Genomic DNA, 16,268 nt, shown 5'->3' on the forward strand with positions numbered 1-16,268 from the left:
CTAAAAGGTATATATCAACCAATGAGGTTATTAACCATTTACGTCGCAAAGGGATAATTTACATAGATTTCCATTCCTCACTCAGTGCCATATCTTCCGATTTTGCACACAGGTATTGCATATAGTTTGAAGGCACTCAGATATAAGTCTCATATACAGGCAGATCAGTAACAAATTGCCAGTAATGGATGCCTTTTTCATGAAAACATACAGAATACTTAGATTGAACATTTTTTTTAGAGTAAAGATCAGCTAAACTTGAAGAGGATAGAATGACCCACAGTAATATTCCATTCAATATGGCAGCATAGGTCATGTACCCTAGGTAATTTAAGCTAGACATAGAGGGTATTTCAACAACCATAGTAATACCTGTGACCCATAGAGGGCGATCTAGGGGTCCAAAAAGACCGCTAGATTGCATTCATTATTTAACCCCTGAGGCTGGAGACTGCCTATATTGTATATCCACATTTTCTCTTTGCGATAGAGAATCCTGTCAAAATCGCCCCTCCTTGGGGGTAGATTAAGCCTATAGATACCCCTACATCTAAGTCCATCCGGGACACCATTGTGGTATTTTAGAAAATGTAGAGATAGTGGTCGATCGTCATCTTTTTTGTTAATGCTTTGGACATGTTCGCTTAGGCGGATTTTCAGTTGACGTTTAGTCTTACCGACATACATCAGACCGCACGGACAGGTGAGTAGGTAGATTACTCGAGTAGTCGAGCAGTTAATGAAACTGTTGATTCTAAAGTGTTTAGTGCCATCGACACTATGAAAGGTATCAGTTTTTTCTATATATTTACACATGGAGCATCTACCACAGGGATACATCCCTTTTAGAGGTGGCAGATCTGTAAGCCAATTGGGTTTAGTAGTTCTCTGGTACTCAGAGTGTACCAGACAGTCTTTTAAGTTATTGGATCTTCTTGCTGTTAGAAGGGGACGATCACCAACAAAACTTCCCAATATGGGTGCTTCAGATAATATGTGCCAGTGCTGATTAAGTATGGATTTTACCTTTTCCCACTGTTCACCATATTTTGTTATTATCCTGATTGGGGTGGTTTGAGTTTTAGGTGCTTGTAACCTATCCACACTTCGTTTAGCAAGAAGATCCTTTCTATCCGTTTGGTATGCACGTTTCTTGGCTTTACGAATGCAGTTATGGGAGTATCCTCTCTGAGAGGATTCTAGTTTTGATATCTGATCTGCCATGTCACGGATCTCCTTCTCTCTCTCCCGCTTGCGGCGGGCTCCCATCCTAATGAGTTCACCTCTTATGGAGCATTTGTGTGCTTCCCAGATTGTCAAAGGGTCAACATCTGGTGTGGAATTTAAGGTGAAGTATTCAGTGAGATGTGAGGTCAGTTTCGGAAGCAGCTCGGGGTCAGAGAGAAGGGATGCGTTCAGTCTCCATGAGGGGGATGAGCGCTTGGGTGTGTCCAGGTCTAAGGTCACAGAGATAGGGGCATGGTCAGAAATCGACTGTATACCTATTTGTGCCTTCTGTACCGCATGTAGGTCCTCCCTGGAGACAAAAAGGTAGTCTATCCTAGAGTACCTATCATGCGGCACAGAATAGAAGGTAAAGTCTTTACCGTCGGGGTGAAGGTATCTCCATGTGTCAATCAGATGCATGGAGTTCAGTTCCATTTTTATGCTCTTCAGTATCTTATATTGGATGCAAGTTGTCCCTGCGGAGGTGTCTACCAGGGGATTCAGGGGGAGGTTGAAGTCTCCCCCCAGGACTATGCATCCCGAGGCGAAACCCCCAAGCTCCCTGATCAAGCTCCTGCAGAAGGTCAGGTGGGATGAATTCGGGAAATAGACATTTGCCAATGTCATAGGCGCCCCTTTATAGTTTCCCTTTAAGAATAGGTACCGCCCCCCCCGGGTCCGTCAGCCTGCCCATTATCTCAAAAGCAGCCTCTTTACTGATCAGTATCGAGACCCCCTTGGATTTTGCTTGGTCATTTGTGGCGTGAAACGCTGTGGTAAAATATGAGTCCGTAAGTCTAGGTACTTTGTCGGTCCTGAAGTGCGTCTCTTGGAGGAAAGCAAAAAGAGGCTTACCCTTCCTGAGCTCGCGCAAGACTGTTGACCGCTTCTCCGGAACGTTCAGTCCCCTGACGTTGTGTGAGACCACAGTGGGGTAAGGGTCCAGGGAAGAGTACGCCATGTGTCCGCTTGATCTTGTTAGAAATAGGACTGAGGGATAACAAGAAACACACTATTGTGGCGAATAGCCGTTTTTAGTACGGTAATTTAGTGCAATCAATAAATTCTGCTGTTGTATCTATGATATCGGTAGAGGTCAGGAAGGGGTGGGGGGAGAGAGAAGAGGGAAAGAGATAAGAAAGAGATAGGAAAGTAGGAGATGGTAGAGGTCTCTTAAGAAGGAGAGTAAATAGGTTACACCTTTAAGAATAGTTGTACTATTGACAAGGTTAAGTTTGTGTGTCCCATTAAGGGTAAGCCCCCTACTTGGAGACACTGTGTAGGGCAATGCGAGGCTACGGATTCGACAGCCAGCACCCAGTACTTGTAGTCTGATAAAGTATAAATCCACAAAAAATATAAAAAACAATAAGGAAGGGTTCAGACCTACAAGCCGAAGACATAGCCCCACAGCCATCTTCAGTTGAACCATATATGCAAATGTAGTAAATCTGCAGTAAAAACATATATCATTAAACTAGGCATTTATAAAACTGTAAAACAGTAACTGTAGCCTGAAACTAAGGAGGAAGATCGGTCGGCCGCATCAACCACCATAACCAGCAGTAGGAGAGTTCTGTGACTCCCAATGCGCGACCCCAGACTAACGTGTCTGGGTGAATTTGCCCGACTGTTTGTGTACCCATCGAGACATGACTATATAAGTAAGACGGCATGATGTGAGCAACGTGGTCAAACCCGTAAGTAGGGAGGGGTATTTTGCTGGCTTCGAGGGCAGGAAAGTTATGCCCCTGGCACGGGGAGCCATGCTGACATGTCGTGGGAGGTTGCTCCTCATTATGCGGGTCCTGTAGTGGAAGGCTGTTCAATATCAGCTGTTTAGCAAGTCCAGGGGATTCAGCCTGAAATCAGCTGGTTGGGAGGCCTGTTATGTTACGTGACCACAGTGCCTTCCTGGATCCCTTCCCATCCCAGCCCGCCATATGTTCACTGTGGTAATTATCGGGATGAAAGGGTGGTACTCTGGACCTGATGCTACATTCATGAGGCTCATCATCCCTAGTAGGCATGGGTCAAAGAGAAAGTAGGGAACCATCTTTGCGGGCGTGTAGCTGCGAATGTGCCAGGCTTAAATGTTATAATCCCTGCATCCCCTAGTGAAGGGTTTTTTATCTATTCTGTGAGCAGGTGTAAATTTCAGTAGTCCCCAGGTGGAACACAGTCTTAACAGGCTAGGGGTGTTGTGTCGATAGCTATAGAACGGCCCCAGCATGCTCCAGTGATGGGTCAACAGATGTGTGGTGACTCCAGTCCTCGGTGCTCAACAAACAACAGAGCTGTAACTTTAACTTCTTGCGTACTGTGTGTAGAGACCTGCGCTGCACCTAGGGTGGCTCCTGTTCCTTTGGGGCTCTCGGGGTGATAGTACTTCAATGTATAGCCGTTAGTCTGGCCTAGGTCGAACTCTGGGCCTAGCGTGAAACTTGTCCAGCCTTGCTGCGGGGTGCAAGATGCAATTTTATATCATTAAATCAAAATCATACATACCAGTGTTGAGTCTTTGGGCTGGCAGCATTGAGAGATAGTCGCTGCTTTATCATGGCGATCAAAGTGCTAATCCAGTGCAGTCCCTGGGTTCAGTGTGCCCGCCACGGGTCCTCCTGCGCGGCTGTGTTTCTGGTTCGGTGTACCTGCCACAGACCCCCCTGGCGTCCGTGCCTCATCCTTTTCGGGCCTTTCCCTTCTGGTGTCGCAAGTGGAGAGCATGGAGGGCTTCTGTCCAGCGGGGGCAGTCGATATTCCTGATACCAGTCCGGAAGCTCTACCAGGTTAAGCTGCAAGCCAGAGCAAAGATCTTCTAGATCATCTGGAGAACGCAGGGCGAATTGGCGACCATTGTGGATCACTAGGAGCGCAAAGGGGAAGCGCCACGTGTACCTAATTCCCTTGTTCCTAAGCTCTTCTAGGAGAGGGCGGAGAGCCCTGCGGTTTTTTAAAGTAATTTGTGATAAGTCCTGGAAGAGCAGGATCGTTTCTCCATTAAAAACAATCCGGTAATTTCTTCTTGCTTTCTGCATTATTTCCTCTTTGAGTATGAAGCTCTGTAGGCAGCAAATTACGTCCCTTGGTGGCTGATTATCAGGTCCGCGCGCTCTCAAGGCCCTATGAGCCCTCACCAACTCAATGTCCGAGTCTTCAGGCCTTTCCAGTAGGCCGTTAAACATGCGTTGGAGGGCCAGGTTGATCTGGTCAGGTTCGACCGATTCCGGTATCCCCCTGACGCGTATGTTGCACCTCCTTCCCCGATTGTCGAGGTCTTCCAAGTGCCTCGACATTTCTATGAAATGGTTAGATTGTGAGACCGTCACTCTCTCCAGCCGGCGTATGGCCTTCTCCCTCTGTTTCCCTGCCGTCTCGACCGTCGCCATCTTGTCGTTTAGCACGAGCAGGTTAGATTTTAGGTCCATAATAGCCGCTGAGAAGGTGGACTTTATGTCCGCTGCAAATATGCACATATCGGCATAGGTGAGGGGTAGGTTCAGGTTTGCTGGGCCTCGGGCGTTGTCTTCAGCAGCGGACTGGGAGTCGTCGCTGAAGTCTTCCAGTGCACGTGTTGGCGCCATCTTGCCGCTCAGGCCTCCGCTCAAGGAAAGGGCTTGTCTTTTGAAAATGTCCGATATATTGCTCCCTTTGTATACCGCCAATGAGCGTCTGGGTCTAGACTGAGGTGGTCTGTAATTCAGCTTGCTCATTATCCGAAATTATACTGCAGATATACGGGCTTTAGGCTGTGGGTCTGCCGGAGCTCTTTCAGTGTGCTGCCATCTCTCCGCTCGCCAGGCCACGCCCCCCCAACTCCCCTCTTTTTAACTTGAGCGGGTGCATTGAAGATATGGGGGAATGCATTATGCGAGCATTTAGGTTGCTTGGATGCCATAAAGTGTGTTTCATGAGCGCAAAGAACCTCTCCTTTAAGTTTGTCAATTTCTCTCCACATTGCAGACCTTTTATAAGGGCTATTCAGGCCATGGACATTCATGGAGACAATGGACAAAGTCATCATCCTTGAGAAAAGAGGGGTGCTAAATTCAAAGGTATTCTAGGATTATACCAGTGCAGTTCTATCTTATAACCTGTAGATGGCGGTGGTGGTGTAGAAATTGGTGACCAAAGCAGAGCTGGGATGAAAGGGACTTTTGACATGGATTTTCTGTTTGCAGGCAAGGCAGATTTTACCAGATGTTCCTCAGGTACGTCAGCAAAAAATAAAAGAGACAAAAAAGAGACAGAAAAAAACAAAAACAAAGAAGTAAACAAGCAAAAACAGTCATAAGGTGCGAATATATCTCGCATAGTTACAATAAGGGGGTAACGAGCTCCAAGCGAACCAATTTCAGCTTTTTCACAGCCCACAGAACCGTAACTGATGAACAATCAAGGTGCCTGCATTGTGGCAGGAGTCAGGCAGCACTCCACTCAGGAGACATCCTCGTAGGTACTTGTTTAGTCGGTGGGGCCTGCGCTCCTTCTGGTAATAAGTCCCATTCTTTAGCCAAAGCTAAGCCTTCCTCTAGGGTTTTAATAACCTGGGTACGGTTATCCTTAATAATGAGCAGTTTGGTGGGGAATCCCCAGGAGTAAGGGATTTTGTGGTTTTGCAATAATTTAGTGATAGAGGAGAGCTTTTTGCGTGCCAGCATGGTATGCTGCGACAGATCCGCATACACAGAGACATCTGAATATGGAGCTGGCAAAGGGTGATTTTTTCTTGAAAAGCGCATAAGGTCATCCTTTACATGAAAAAAATGAATGCGGTCAATCACATCTCTTGGGACTTTTTCAGGCAGGAATTTGGGTTTGGGGAGGCGGTGAGCCCTATCCACAATGACCTCTCCTTCTGGGATATTGGGTAATATGGCGGCAATGAAGTGCTGGACATAGTGTCTCATATCAGCTGGGGTCACAGACTCATCTACCCCTCCCAGTTTAAGGTTATTCCTTCGGGATCTGTCCTCTAAATCTGCGATTTTCTCCCTCATAGCCTGCATTTCCCCTTCTGCATCATCGTGTGCATCAACTAGCTCATTGTGTGCCACCGCAAAGTCGCCCATCTTATCTTCTAAGTGACTGACTCTCTCACCTATAGATGTCACATCCGATTTGATTTGTGAGATGCAATGCATCATGTCCCTGTGTAGGGATCCCCGCAGGGTTACCAGCATGTCCTTCATGACAGTATCGCTCAGTGGCAGCCCAGACGTAGGGAATTCATTGATTTGTTCAACGAAAACCCTTGTGCTATTTTGTGAGTCACACCCGTCGTCCTGCTCACCTGCATATGTGTGGCTGGTGGATCGTTTTTGCGCCGATTTCTGCGGGCTGGACACCGGAGATGAGCCTGGGGTGGATCCTCCGTTGCTGGCTTGGGATATTGTCGCTCTGCGAGTGGGAACCGGGCCGCAATGCTCCCCATTGTGCGGCGAGCCACGCCGCAAATCCGAGGCCTCGGCGCCATCTTGCGGCCTAGGCGTGCTTGTCGGCGGGTAGAAGTCGGTAAGCTTCCGAGGTTTCTGCTCGTTTTTTCTTTTTCCCATGTCTGCAGGAAGGTGTCTGGGATCCACTGGGTCACTTCTAGGGATCTGGTGGGCTGATGGAGTCGCTAGATGTAGCTGGATTAGGGTTCTTGGCTCGGAGCGCTCTCCTCACACAGCCATCCGCCTCAGCAGCCGGCCACGCCCCCTACCTCCAGTGACATCATTAATAATTGTCGTCCAGCGAGGTACCAAAAAGTCTCCCACCTTTAAAGGGTAAATCTGCCAAAGCTTTTTTGGATGCTTGGTCAGCAAACCAGCACTTCAGCCAGATCAGGCGGTGCAACACCACCCCAGAAACAGAGGCTCTGGATATCAAGGGGGTTGCATCCAGGGTAGCATCACAGACATATACAAGGCCCTGGACCAACTGGTTGGCCAGCCTAACATACTCAGGAGGGAGCTGATGCTCCTCCACAGTCTGGTGCAAAACCTTTGCCCATTCCGTGAGAGTCTGAGACACCAAGGTTGCAGCCAAAATAGGCCGCAATACAGACCCTAGCATGGTAAACATGAGCAGGTCACCGCCTCGGACCTCCTATCAGTATGGTCCTTGAAGGAAGGGGCCCCTTCTACAGGGAGAGTGGTTTCCTTATTTAACTGAGCAACCGGGGGGTCAACCACAGGAGGAGAAGCCCATTTTTTCAAAAGGCTGTCCTTAAAAGGGTAACGGACACGCCAGGCGCTGAGGGACCACAAAGGACTTCTGCGGCTTTTCCCATTCCTTATCAATGAACTTGTCAAAGAAGGATACATAAGGAAAAACCTTTACAGAACGGTCCAACTTGTGCGACCCAAAAAAGACTGAGCCCTCAGTGGACGCCTCAGCTGCACCATCCAGCTTAAGGGAGTCCCTCACAGCATTGATAAGTGCACTAACAAATGCTCTGTCCTGCACTGACCCAGGTGAGGGATCTTCCTCACAAGGAAGGTCCTGGTCTGCATCCTCTGACAACCCAGAACTGGGGTCCTGTGCCGCAGCCAGGCCCGGTCTGAGTCAGAGCATTCCCCAGGAGATGGAGTGGGAACATCTAACCCCCCTTACGCCCACATGCCACTTCCACCCTGGTAACAAATAATTCCAGGACAGCCGACAAAGTGTCCATGGGAACCGCAGGTTCAGGGGCACCAGCTGCCACCTCTGGCATGTTTGGGAAAGAAGGGCAAAGTACTGACTTCATAACACCACAGGCAGCTCTCAGGGACCTATTCAAGACCTGAAAAAGTCCACCCTCCTTGCTGCACTGACGGGGGGGGGGGATCACCTACCCAGCAAGAGACTGCTCAGTGCCGCTGCCTGCCCTCTGTACACAGCGTGTGTTGTGAGGAAAAGCTGTGAGGAGATTTGTGCTGCGCGCCAGTAAGGAAGACAGCACTTTAGGCAAAAACCCACACAAAATGGCCGCCAGACGCCTCAGAGAGAAAAGGGCACGGCGACAAGAAAATGCCCCCCCCCCGCAATAACAACCTGCGCCATAGCGCGGCCACAACAAAATGGCCGCCACTGGGAAATTCAATGTAATCAGCAGGCATGCTAAAATGGCGGCGAAGCGCCGCAATGTGGATGAGAAGGCAGAGTAGAGACTTCCCTGAGGCACCCCTGTCTGTAGAGCAGCAGAGTGAAATGTGACAGAGAGCAGGGAAAGGGAGGATAGGAGAACCCCTAACCCCAGGAATGCCCAGCCATTCAGACCGGCCGAGGCAGGAGGGACTGTCCATGCAAGGACCCACTGGCGCATTCCTGACAGGCATACAACTGTGTTGGAGTAGCTGTCGGCCCGGTCCACTGTGAGTGAGACAACAAAACAGCCCGGTCATGTGTGGACCCTGGAGCAAATAAGCCCACCAGCCACCCCGGGAGCCATGGGGTATGTTGTGGCCGATCCAGCACTTGGCTAAGGTCTGCTCATGCTCGATGGCCGGACTGGGGAGACTACAAGGATCTATATATCCAGCCTGTCACCCAGCCGCCAGTTAATAGAAGAATCTCAAATAAAATCAAAAATTTCTTCAGGGCGCTGGGCCAAAAGGGAGCCACGTCATTCTCCTTTGCTAGGCAGAAAAAAAACTGAGGCTGCATGCTGAAGGGAGGAGGGTTATGTTCGGAGGGACCGCCCCCTGGGCAGGGCTGTTCAACTCTGTTAAAGTAACATGTAAGTCCTCTCCTATGAACAGGAACATAGCCCATATGTCAAGACTTGTGAAGGCTGTGTCCGTCCATGGACGATAAGAGATTTTTTTTTTTTTTTCTTGTCACATGTTTAAAAGTCTCACTAGGCCTCATAGAATATATGTTGGGGTGTTTGCTTTCCAAAATGGAGTCATTTTGTGGGTAATTCTACTGTCCTGGTGCTCTAGGGCCTTTAAAAATGTAATAGGTAGTCAGGAAATTAGATGTGTACTTTATGTCCCTAGATCGCCTGAAGGTGCTTCAGTATATACTCGAGTTTAAGCTGAGTTTTTCAGCCCGTTTTTTAAAGTGGTTGTAAACCCACTTTTTGTACTTTTACCTACAGGTAAGCCTATAACAAGGCTTACCTGCAGGTAAGGAGAATATCTCCTAAACCTGCACGGTTTAGGAGATATTCCCCTCGCAATGCGCCGCTGCACATGCGCAGGGGGGATCTACGGCGAAAGGACCGTTAGCCGCCGGACCTTGCCGAGTTTTAAATCTCCTGTGCGCACGAGCGGGAGTGACGTCATCGCCGCTCCAGCCAATCACAGCGCTGGAGCGGCGATACCCGGAAGACACGCCGAGGCAAGATGAAATCTTGCTCGACATGAACCAGGTAAGTGATACGCACCTCATTGTGAGGTAAGTATTTCATAATGAGCTAATATGCGGTGCTTATTAGCTCATTATGACTTTTCCCTTACAGGAGGATTTTTTTCCCAGCAGACACAGTTCCGCCTATTACAGATGCTCTCTCATCCTCAGACTCCGTTTCCTAGCAGACACTGTGTTCAGTGTTCCACCAATCACAGATGTCCTCTTGGCCGAGGTACACTGACATAGGCACAGTGAGGCTGGGCACAGTGAGGTTGCAATGGGCACAGTGAAGCTGCAAATGGGCATTGTTGACCCTCTTTTCCGTTCACAGTAGCTGCTGCATTCTCACCCTAGGCTTATACCCGAGTACACATGTGGTATCGCCATACTCAGGACAAGTGGCAAATGTGAGAAGTAACTTAATAATATGAACATTTTGTGTCAAAACAAAATATGTGAAAAACAAAATGACAACTCAAAAAATTGGTAATTTGGGGGGTATATGTATTGTCCTGGCATTTCAGGGCCTCAAGAAATGAGGCAGTCAGTACATCAGGACTGATCAATTTTCAATAAAACATAGCATAGCTTGTAGACTATCACACAGACTAAATAATATACACTAATTTGGGTTGTCAAAGATATGTAGCAGTGTAAATGTTGGCCTAAATTTATGAAGAAAAATTACTTGATTGCAACGTTTTATAATAGAAACGAAGGGCCATATTCTCAGAGAAGTTACGATGGAGTAAGTCAGATACTCCATCGTAACTCCCTTTTTAGGCCAGTGTATCTATGCTCCTGATTCTCAGAATCATTTTTGCATAGATACACTTAAGATCCGCCATCTTACACTGGCGGATCTTAAATGCAATGACGCCGGCCGCCGCTAGATGGCATTTACGTGAAGGAGTCATTTGCATATGCAAATGATCCTTCTACGCCGATTCCCGAACGAGTTTGCGTCGCGTAACCGTCGCTAACGTAGTTTGCGTAAGCGGAAACTTACCCCTGCTATATGAGGGAATTTTTTTTCGCAAGTCTCGCGTAGGCCATGTTACGAATGGCGTCGGGTCCCCGTCGTGTTTTTTCGTCGGATACGTCGTTTACGTAAGTCGTTCTTGAATACGACTTTACGTCAATGACGCACACGTCGGCGTCATTGACGTTTTCCGCCGAGAACTGGAGCATGCGCACTGGGCTTTTTGCAGCCCGGCGCATGCCCAGTTCTTTTGCATCGGGGCGCGCTTCATTTGAATAGAAGCCGCCCCCTTGGAGATCCGCCAGGCTACGCCGGGACACTTACACTCCGCTGTCCCAACTTATGGAGCAAGTGGTTGGGGAATACAACACCTGCTCCAGTAAGTTGGGACAGCGGAGTGTAAGTGCCCTAAGCGAAGCAGGCGGAGATTCTTTGAGAATATGGCCCTAAGTGCTCAAAGCCACATTTGCACACGTGTTTAGGTGCACGTAGCCTTAATCAAATGCGTTTGGATTCTATTGGAACAAATTAAAGCTCAAGCATTTAGGCACGTTTAAAAAACCCTTTTAATTCCCAAAAGCTACTCTCTACTTTAATAAACCTGTAATCACCTACAGTATGTGTGCATGGACACAGACTAACAGAGGTGCATTTACAGGCAGAATAACAATGTTAAACGCCTGTAAAAATAGTATTTTTGTACTCACCGTAAAATATTTTTTTCTGTAGTTCATGGACGGACACAGCAGTATATTCTTGACAGTAGGGTATTAGCTTTCTATTAGGAGAGAACTAGGCAGAAACATGTTAAAGTGTTAACACAACATTAAACTGTACAGTACTGTCCAGGGGGCTGTCCTCTCTGGGTACAACCCCTCTCCCTGCATCTAGCAGCTCAGTTCGTCAAAAAGCAGTACACACATAAAAAAAGAGGGGTGGGTGCTGTGTCCGTCCATGAACTACAGAGAAAAGGATTTTACGGTGAGTACCAAAATCCTATTTTCTCTTGTGATCATGCACGGACACAGCAGTATATTCTTGACAGTAGGAACGTCCCCAAGCAGTGTAAAAAAAAACGAGGGGTGGGAACAGCAATCAAACAAACTTCACCCCAAACACAACCAGAGTTACAACCTTAAACAGCCCGCCTGCAAAACCTTGCGGCCGAAGCAAGCACTCACATCAACCTTGTAAAATTTAGTGTAGGTGTGAACGGATGACCAGGTCGTCGCCTTACACACCTGGGAAACAGACGTTTGATGTCGGAAAGCCCAAGAGGCACTTATTGCCCTGGTTGAATGTGCTGTGACAATAAAAGGAGGCACCCACCCTCGTAGGGCATAAGCCTGAATCACAATCTATCTGATCCACCTAGAGATGGTGGCCAACGAGACCGCCAGGCATTTCTTAGGACCAACCACCGAAACAAACCGTGAGACTGACCTCTGTAACAGGGCAGTAGCAGACAGGTACACCCGCAGAGCACAGACAACGTCCAAGGAATGCAACACAGCCTTTTTTGGGTGCGACGGTCGAGGACACAAGGACGGAAGTACAATGTCCTCATTAAGATGGAAACAACCTTAGGACGAAATAAAGGCTGCGGGCGCAGCACCGCCTTATCCTTGTGGAGGATCTGATAAGGAGTCTTGCAAGACAAGGCTGCCAGCTCAGAAACCTGTCTGACCGATGTAATAGCCACCAAAAAAGGCTACTTTCTGAGAGAGCGTCAAAAAGGGAATCTCTCTAATTTTTTCAAATGGTGGTTTCTGAAGTACTGAGAGGACCAGACCCAAGTCCCACAGAGGTAGCGGTGGGCGGACCGGAGGGGCCACATGTCGAACCCCCTGCACAAATGTACTCACCAGTGAGTGAGCCGCCAAAGGTCGTTGAAAGAAGACAAGGCTGAATTATGCCCCTTAATCGTACTTAAGGCAAGCTTTTGGTCCACTCCACGCAGTAAAAACAGCAGGATCCTAAAAACCGAATATGCATGTGGACGCCACTGCATCTCCTCACACATAGAGATGTAAGCCTTCCACGTTCGATGATAAATCATCAGAGAAGATGATTTCCGTGCCCTCAGCATGGTAGAAATCACTGAATCCGACATGCCTCGGTCCCTCAACACTTGGCTTTCAATAGCCATGCCGTTAAAGCCAGCAACTGTAAAGCAGGATGAAGTATGGGACCTTGCGACAGAAGGTCTTTTCGCATTGGTAATCGCCAAGGAACATCTGCCACCAGACGCACTAGGTCGGCGTACCAGGGATGCCAAGGCCAATCTGGAGAAATTAGGATCATCGGAATCCCCTCGGTCTGCACCCTGCAAAGTAGACAAGGGGGAAGGCATAAATTAGCCAATACTGCCCCCACTGAGCCACCAACGCATCTGTCGTGTCTGCCCAGGGGTCTTTGGACCTGGCCACAAACCTCAACACCTTCTGATTGAGTCGAGAAGCCAAGAGATCCACGTTTGGCGTGCCCCATCTTTGGCAAATGAGTTGAAACACATCCAGGTGTAGCAACCACTCTCCCTGATCCAGGATCTGGCGACTTAGGTAGTCCGCTTGCAAGTTTTCTACGTCCGGAATGTATACGGCCTGATAGAGCCGGCACGCTCCATTCTGCCCACCGCAAGATGTGAGCGACCTCAAAAGCTGCAGCCAATCTTCTTGTTCCCCCTTGATGGTTGACATAAGCCACTGCCGTAGCATTGTCCGTCTGGATGCCTCTGTGACCATGTGGAGAGGCATCGCCTAATAGCCCAAAGCTCCAGTACATTGATTAGCAGGCTGGATTCTTCCAGCGTCCAGCAACCTTGTGTCGACCGAACACCCCAAACTCCCCCCCAACCGGTCAGGCTGGCACCCGTCGTGATCACCGTCCAGTGAAAAGGAAGGAACGACTTTCCGGACTGAAGGGTCGGAGATCTCAGCCACCAGACCAGGGAAGATTTGACTAGTTGGCTCACCCGGACCTGACAATCCAGGGACAATGGGGATTTGTCCCATTTGGACATGATCTCCCTCTGCAAGACTCGAGTGTGGAATTGAGTATACAGTACTGCCTCGAAGGAGGCCACCATGAGACCCAGGACTAGCATGCAAAATCACAGAGACGACCATCTGTGGGAGGCCAGCAGCTTCACCGCTGCCTGAACAATTTGCAATTTGTCCACAGGAAGAAAAACTCTTGCTTCGAAGGAGTCTAGAACCAAGCCCAGATATTCCAGGCACTGAGTCGGCACCAACACCAACTTATGGAGGTTCAGCACCCAACCAAATTTCTGAAAGGTCTGACTGGCAATCGCCACATCCCCCTCTAATTCTGAGTCTGAAGAAGCTCTCAGAATAAGGTCGTCCAGGTAGCCCACAATAATGATTCCTCGCTGTCTCAGCAAGGCCAGAATCGGGGCGAGCACCTTGGTGAAAACCCTTGGTGCCGATGCCAGGCCGAAAGGGAGAGCCAGAAATTGGTAATGGTCGAGTCGGAGGAAGCTGAAGGTTGGAGGGAAAAAAATCTGTTCGGTGGGCAAGAGAGAAACATCTTGTACCCTGAGGAAACTACTTCACAAACCCACCGAGCAGTGAAGTCCACCGCGCCGCAAATTTGCAAAGACGACCCCCCACAAAAGTGTCGGGCGGGGGCAGACCTTCATGCAGTCGCAGATTTGTTTGCAGGCTTATTGGGCTTGCGAAACCAAGGGCGCTTTTTTCCCTCAGCAGGCGCCTTATCGGCCTGGAAGTGCTTACCTGCAGCTCCGGGCGGACAGAAAAACGCTTATGAGCGGAGAAGGAGGGCCCACGTCTACAATGTGGCTCCTTACCCTTCTTGGATTTCGGGAGAAGAGTACTCTTACATCCCGTGGCATCCTTGATAATGTCATCCAGCGAGGCTCCAAAAAGCCTCTCACACTAAGTAAATCCAGAAAGGCCTTCTTAAAAGTTTGGTCCTCGGACCAACATTTTAGCCAGATCCGGTGGTGCAGTACCACCGCAGAGACCGAGGCCCTGGACAGCAAGGGAATTGTATCCAAGGCCGACTAGCAAACAAACTTAAGGCCTTGCACCAACTGGTCGGCCAGTTTCACACAGGCCGTGGGAGCCTGTTGCTCTTTCAACTCGTGGTGCAAATTTTTTGCCCATTCAGTAAGTGTCTGACACCAAGGCCCCGGCCACAGTAGGACACACCGCTGACCCCACCACCGTGAACAGTGAGCGGGCCACTGCCTCAGCTCTCCTGTCCGCAGGGTACTTGAAAGCAGGAGCCCCCTCCACCGTAAGTGTGGTCACATTGTTTAATCTGGACACAGGGGGCTTCATTGTCGGGGGAGAAGTAAATTTCTTCAGGAAATTTTCCTCAAAAGGGCAACGGACCGCTATATATTTGGGGACCGAAAAGACCCTCTGTGGTTTATCAAGAAAAGGTACACAAGGAAACACCTTTTCATTGCGGGTCGGCTTACGCAACCCGAAAGGGACCGACATCTCTGTAGATACCCTCCAATTTAAGAGTATGCCGCACCACAGTAATAAGTGCTCCAGCAAGCGCCCTATCATGCGCCAACCCGGACATGGAGTCATCCTCACTGTCCGAATGGTCATAGTCCGCATCCTCACACGTCAGAACCAGGGCCGGGAGCCGCAGCTGGGCCTGAATCTGAGCCAGAGTTGTCCCCGGAAGATGGTGGGGGCATTTTTTACCTCCCTTTAACCCGCACACCGCTTCCACCATGGCAACAAAAGCCTCCAGGACTAACACAGTCACAGACACAGGTATGTCTGGGGAAGAAGCATCAGCGTCCGACACCATGCTGACCCACACATCTGAAACCCCTAAAAACGTAAGGCAAGGTACACAGCCCACCCTCCTAGCTGCTACAGATACCAAGGGGCCCCCCAGAGGACTCGCCACCTGAGTCAGGCATTGCACAGCTGCTGTCCGCACTATCACACCTGAGGTGTTCTCCCCGCACAACTGCACGTGTCACTCTATCCCCGAGGTGTGTCTTAGGCTGTTTGCGCCGTTCAGAGATCGATACCACCGCTAGAGGCCAAACCCCACAAGAAAATGGCCGCCGATCATCCGCCCTGTAAAAAGCGCACGGGCTACAAGAAAATGGCCGCTGCTGAGCGAACCGATATAGCGGCGGACACCACCAAAATGGCGGACGTACGCATGAGAAAAACATGAAAAGCACAACAGGTAGCGAACACCCGGGGCCTCCGAACGGAGGCCCCCCCACACACGGAATCCAGACAGCACCCCTAGGAGAGCGGACCCACAGCGCAGCCCCCGCCAGAGAATGGAGCCCCCCAGGCGGACCCCCAGTCAGTACACAGCCAGCCTAGCCCCACAGAGCATAGGGAGGAGGGTAGGAAGAGAATAAAGTAAGGGTAGAAACCCCCTAGTCGACTTCCCCAGGAATGCCCAGCCGTTCCATCCTGCCGAAGCATAAGGAACGGTTACCCGTCCTGCGCGGACTGCTGGAAGAATTCCTAACAGACCCATCACCTGAGTGGTACGGCGTGGCTGTTGGCCCTGGCACACTGTGACACAGACAGTAATAGCCAGGTCATGTGTGTGCCTCGGAGCATGTACCGTGTTTCCCCGAAAATAAGCCCGGGTCTTATATTAATTTTGGCAACAAAAGACACAGTAGGGCTTATTTTCGGGGTAGGTCTTACCATGTAATGTGCGGTCTTCTCTCCCTCTCTCTCTCCCTGCCTGACAG

General features: G+C 49.5%; 1 protein-coding gene across 2 annotated transcripts in view; it reads right to left on the minus strand.

The window, feature by feature from the left end:
* MEN1 (menin 1) overlaps window positions 1-16,268 on the minus strand; it is a 714,178-nt gene that overhangs the window by 242,121 nt on the left and 455,789 nt on the right. The window contains exon 8 of one of the 2 annotated variants that reach the window (XM_040328762.1): window positions 2,083-2,217. The exons of the other annotated variant lie outside the window; for it this stretch is intronic. Coding sequence (XP_040184696.1) covers window positions 2,083-2,217 — 135 coding nt within the window. The remainder of the gene's footprint in view (window positions 1-2,082; window positions 2,218-16,268) is intronic. 2 annotated transcript variants of the gene reach the window in all.

Source organism: Rana temporaria, chromosome 11 (assembly GCF_905171775.1).
Source record: "Rana temporaria chromosome 11, aRanTem1.1, whole genome shotgun sequence".
Classification (NCBI taxonomy): Eukaryota; Metazoa; Chordata; class Amphibia; order Anura; family Ranidae; genus Rana; species Rana temporaria.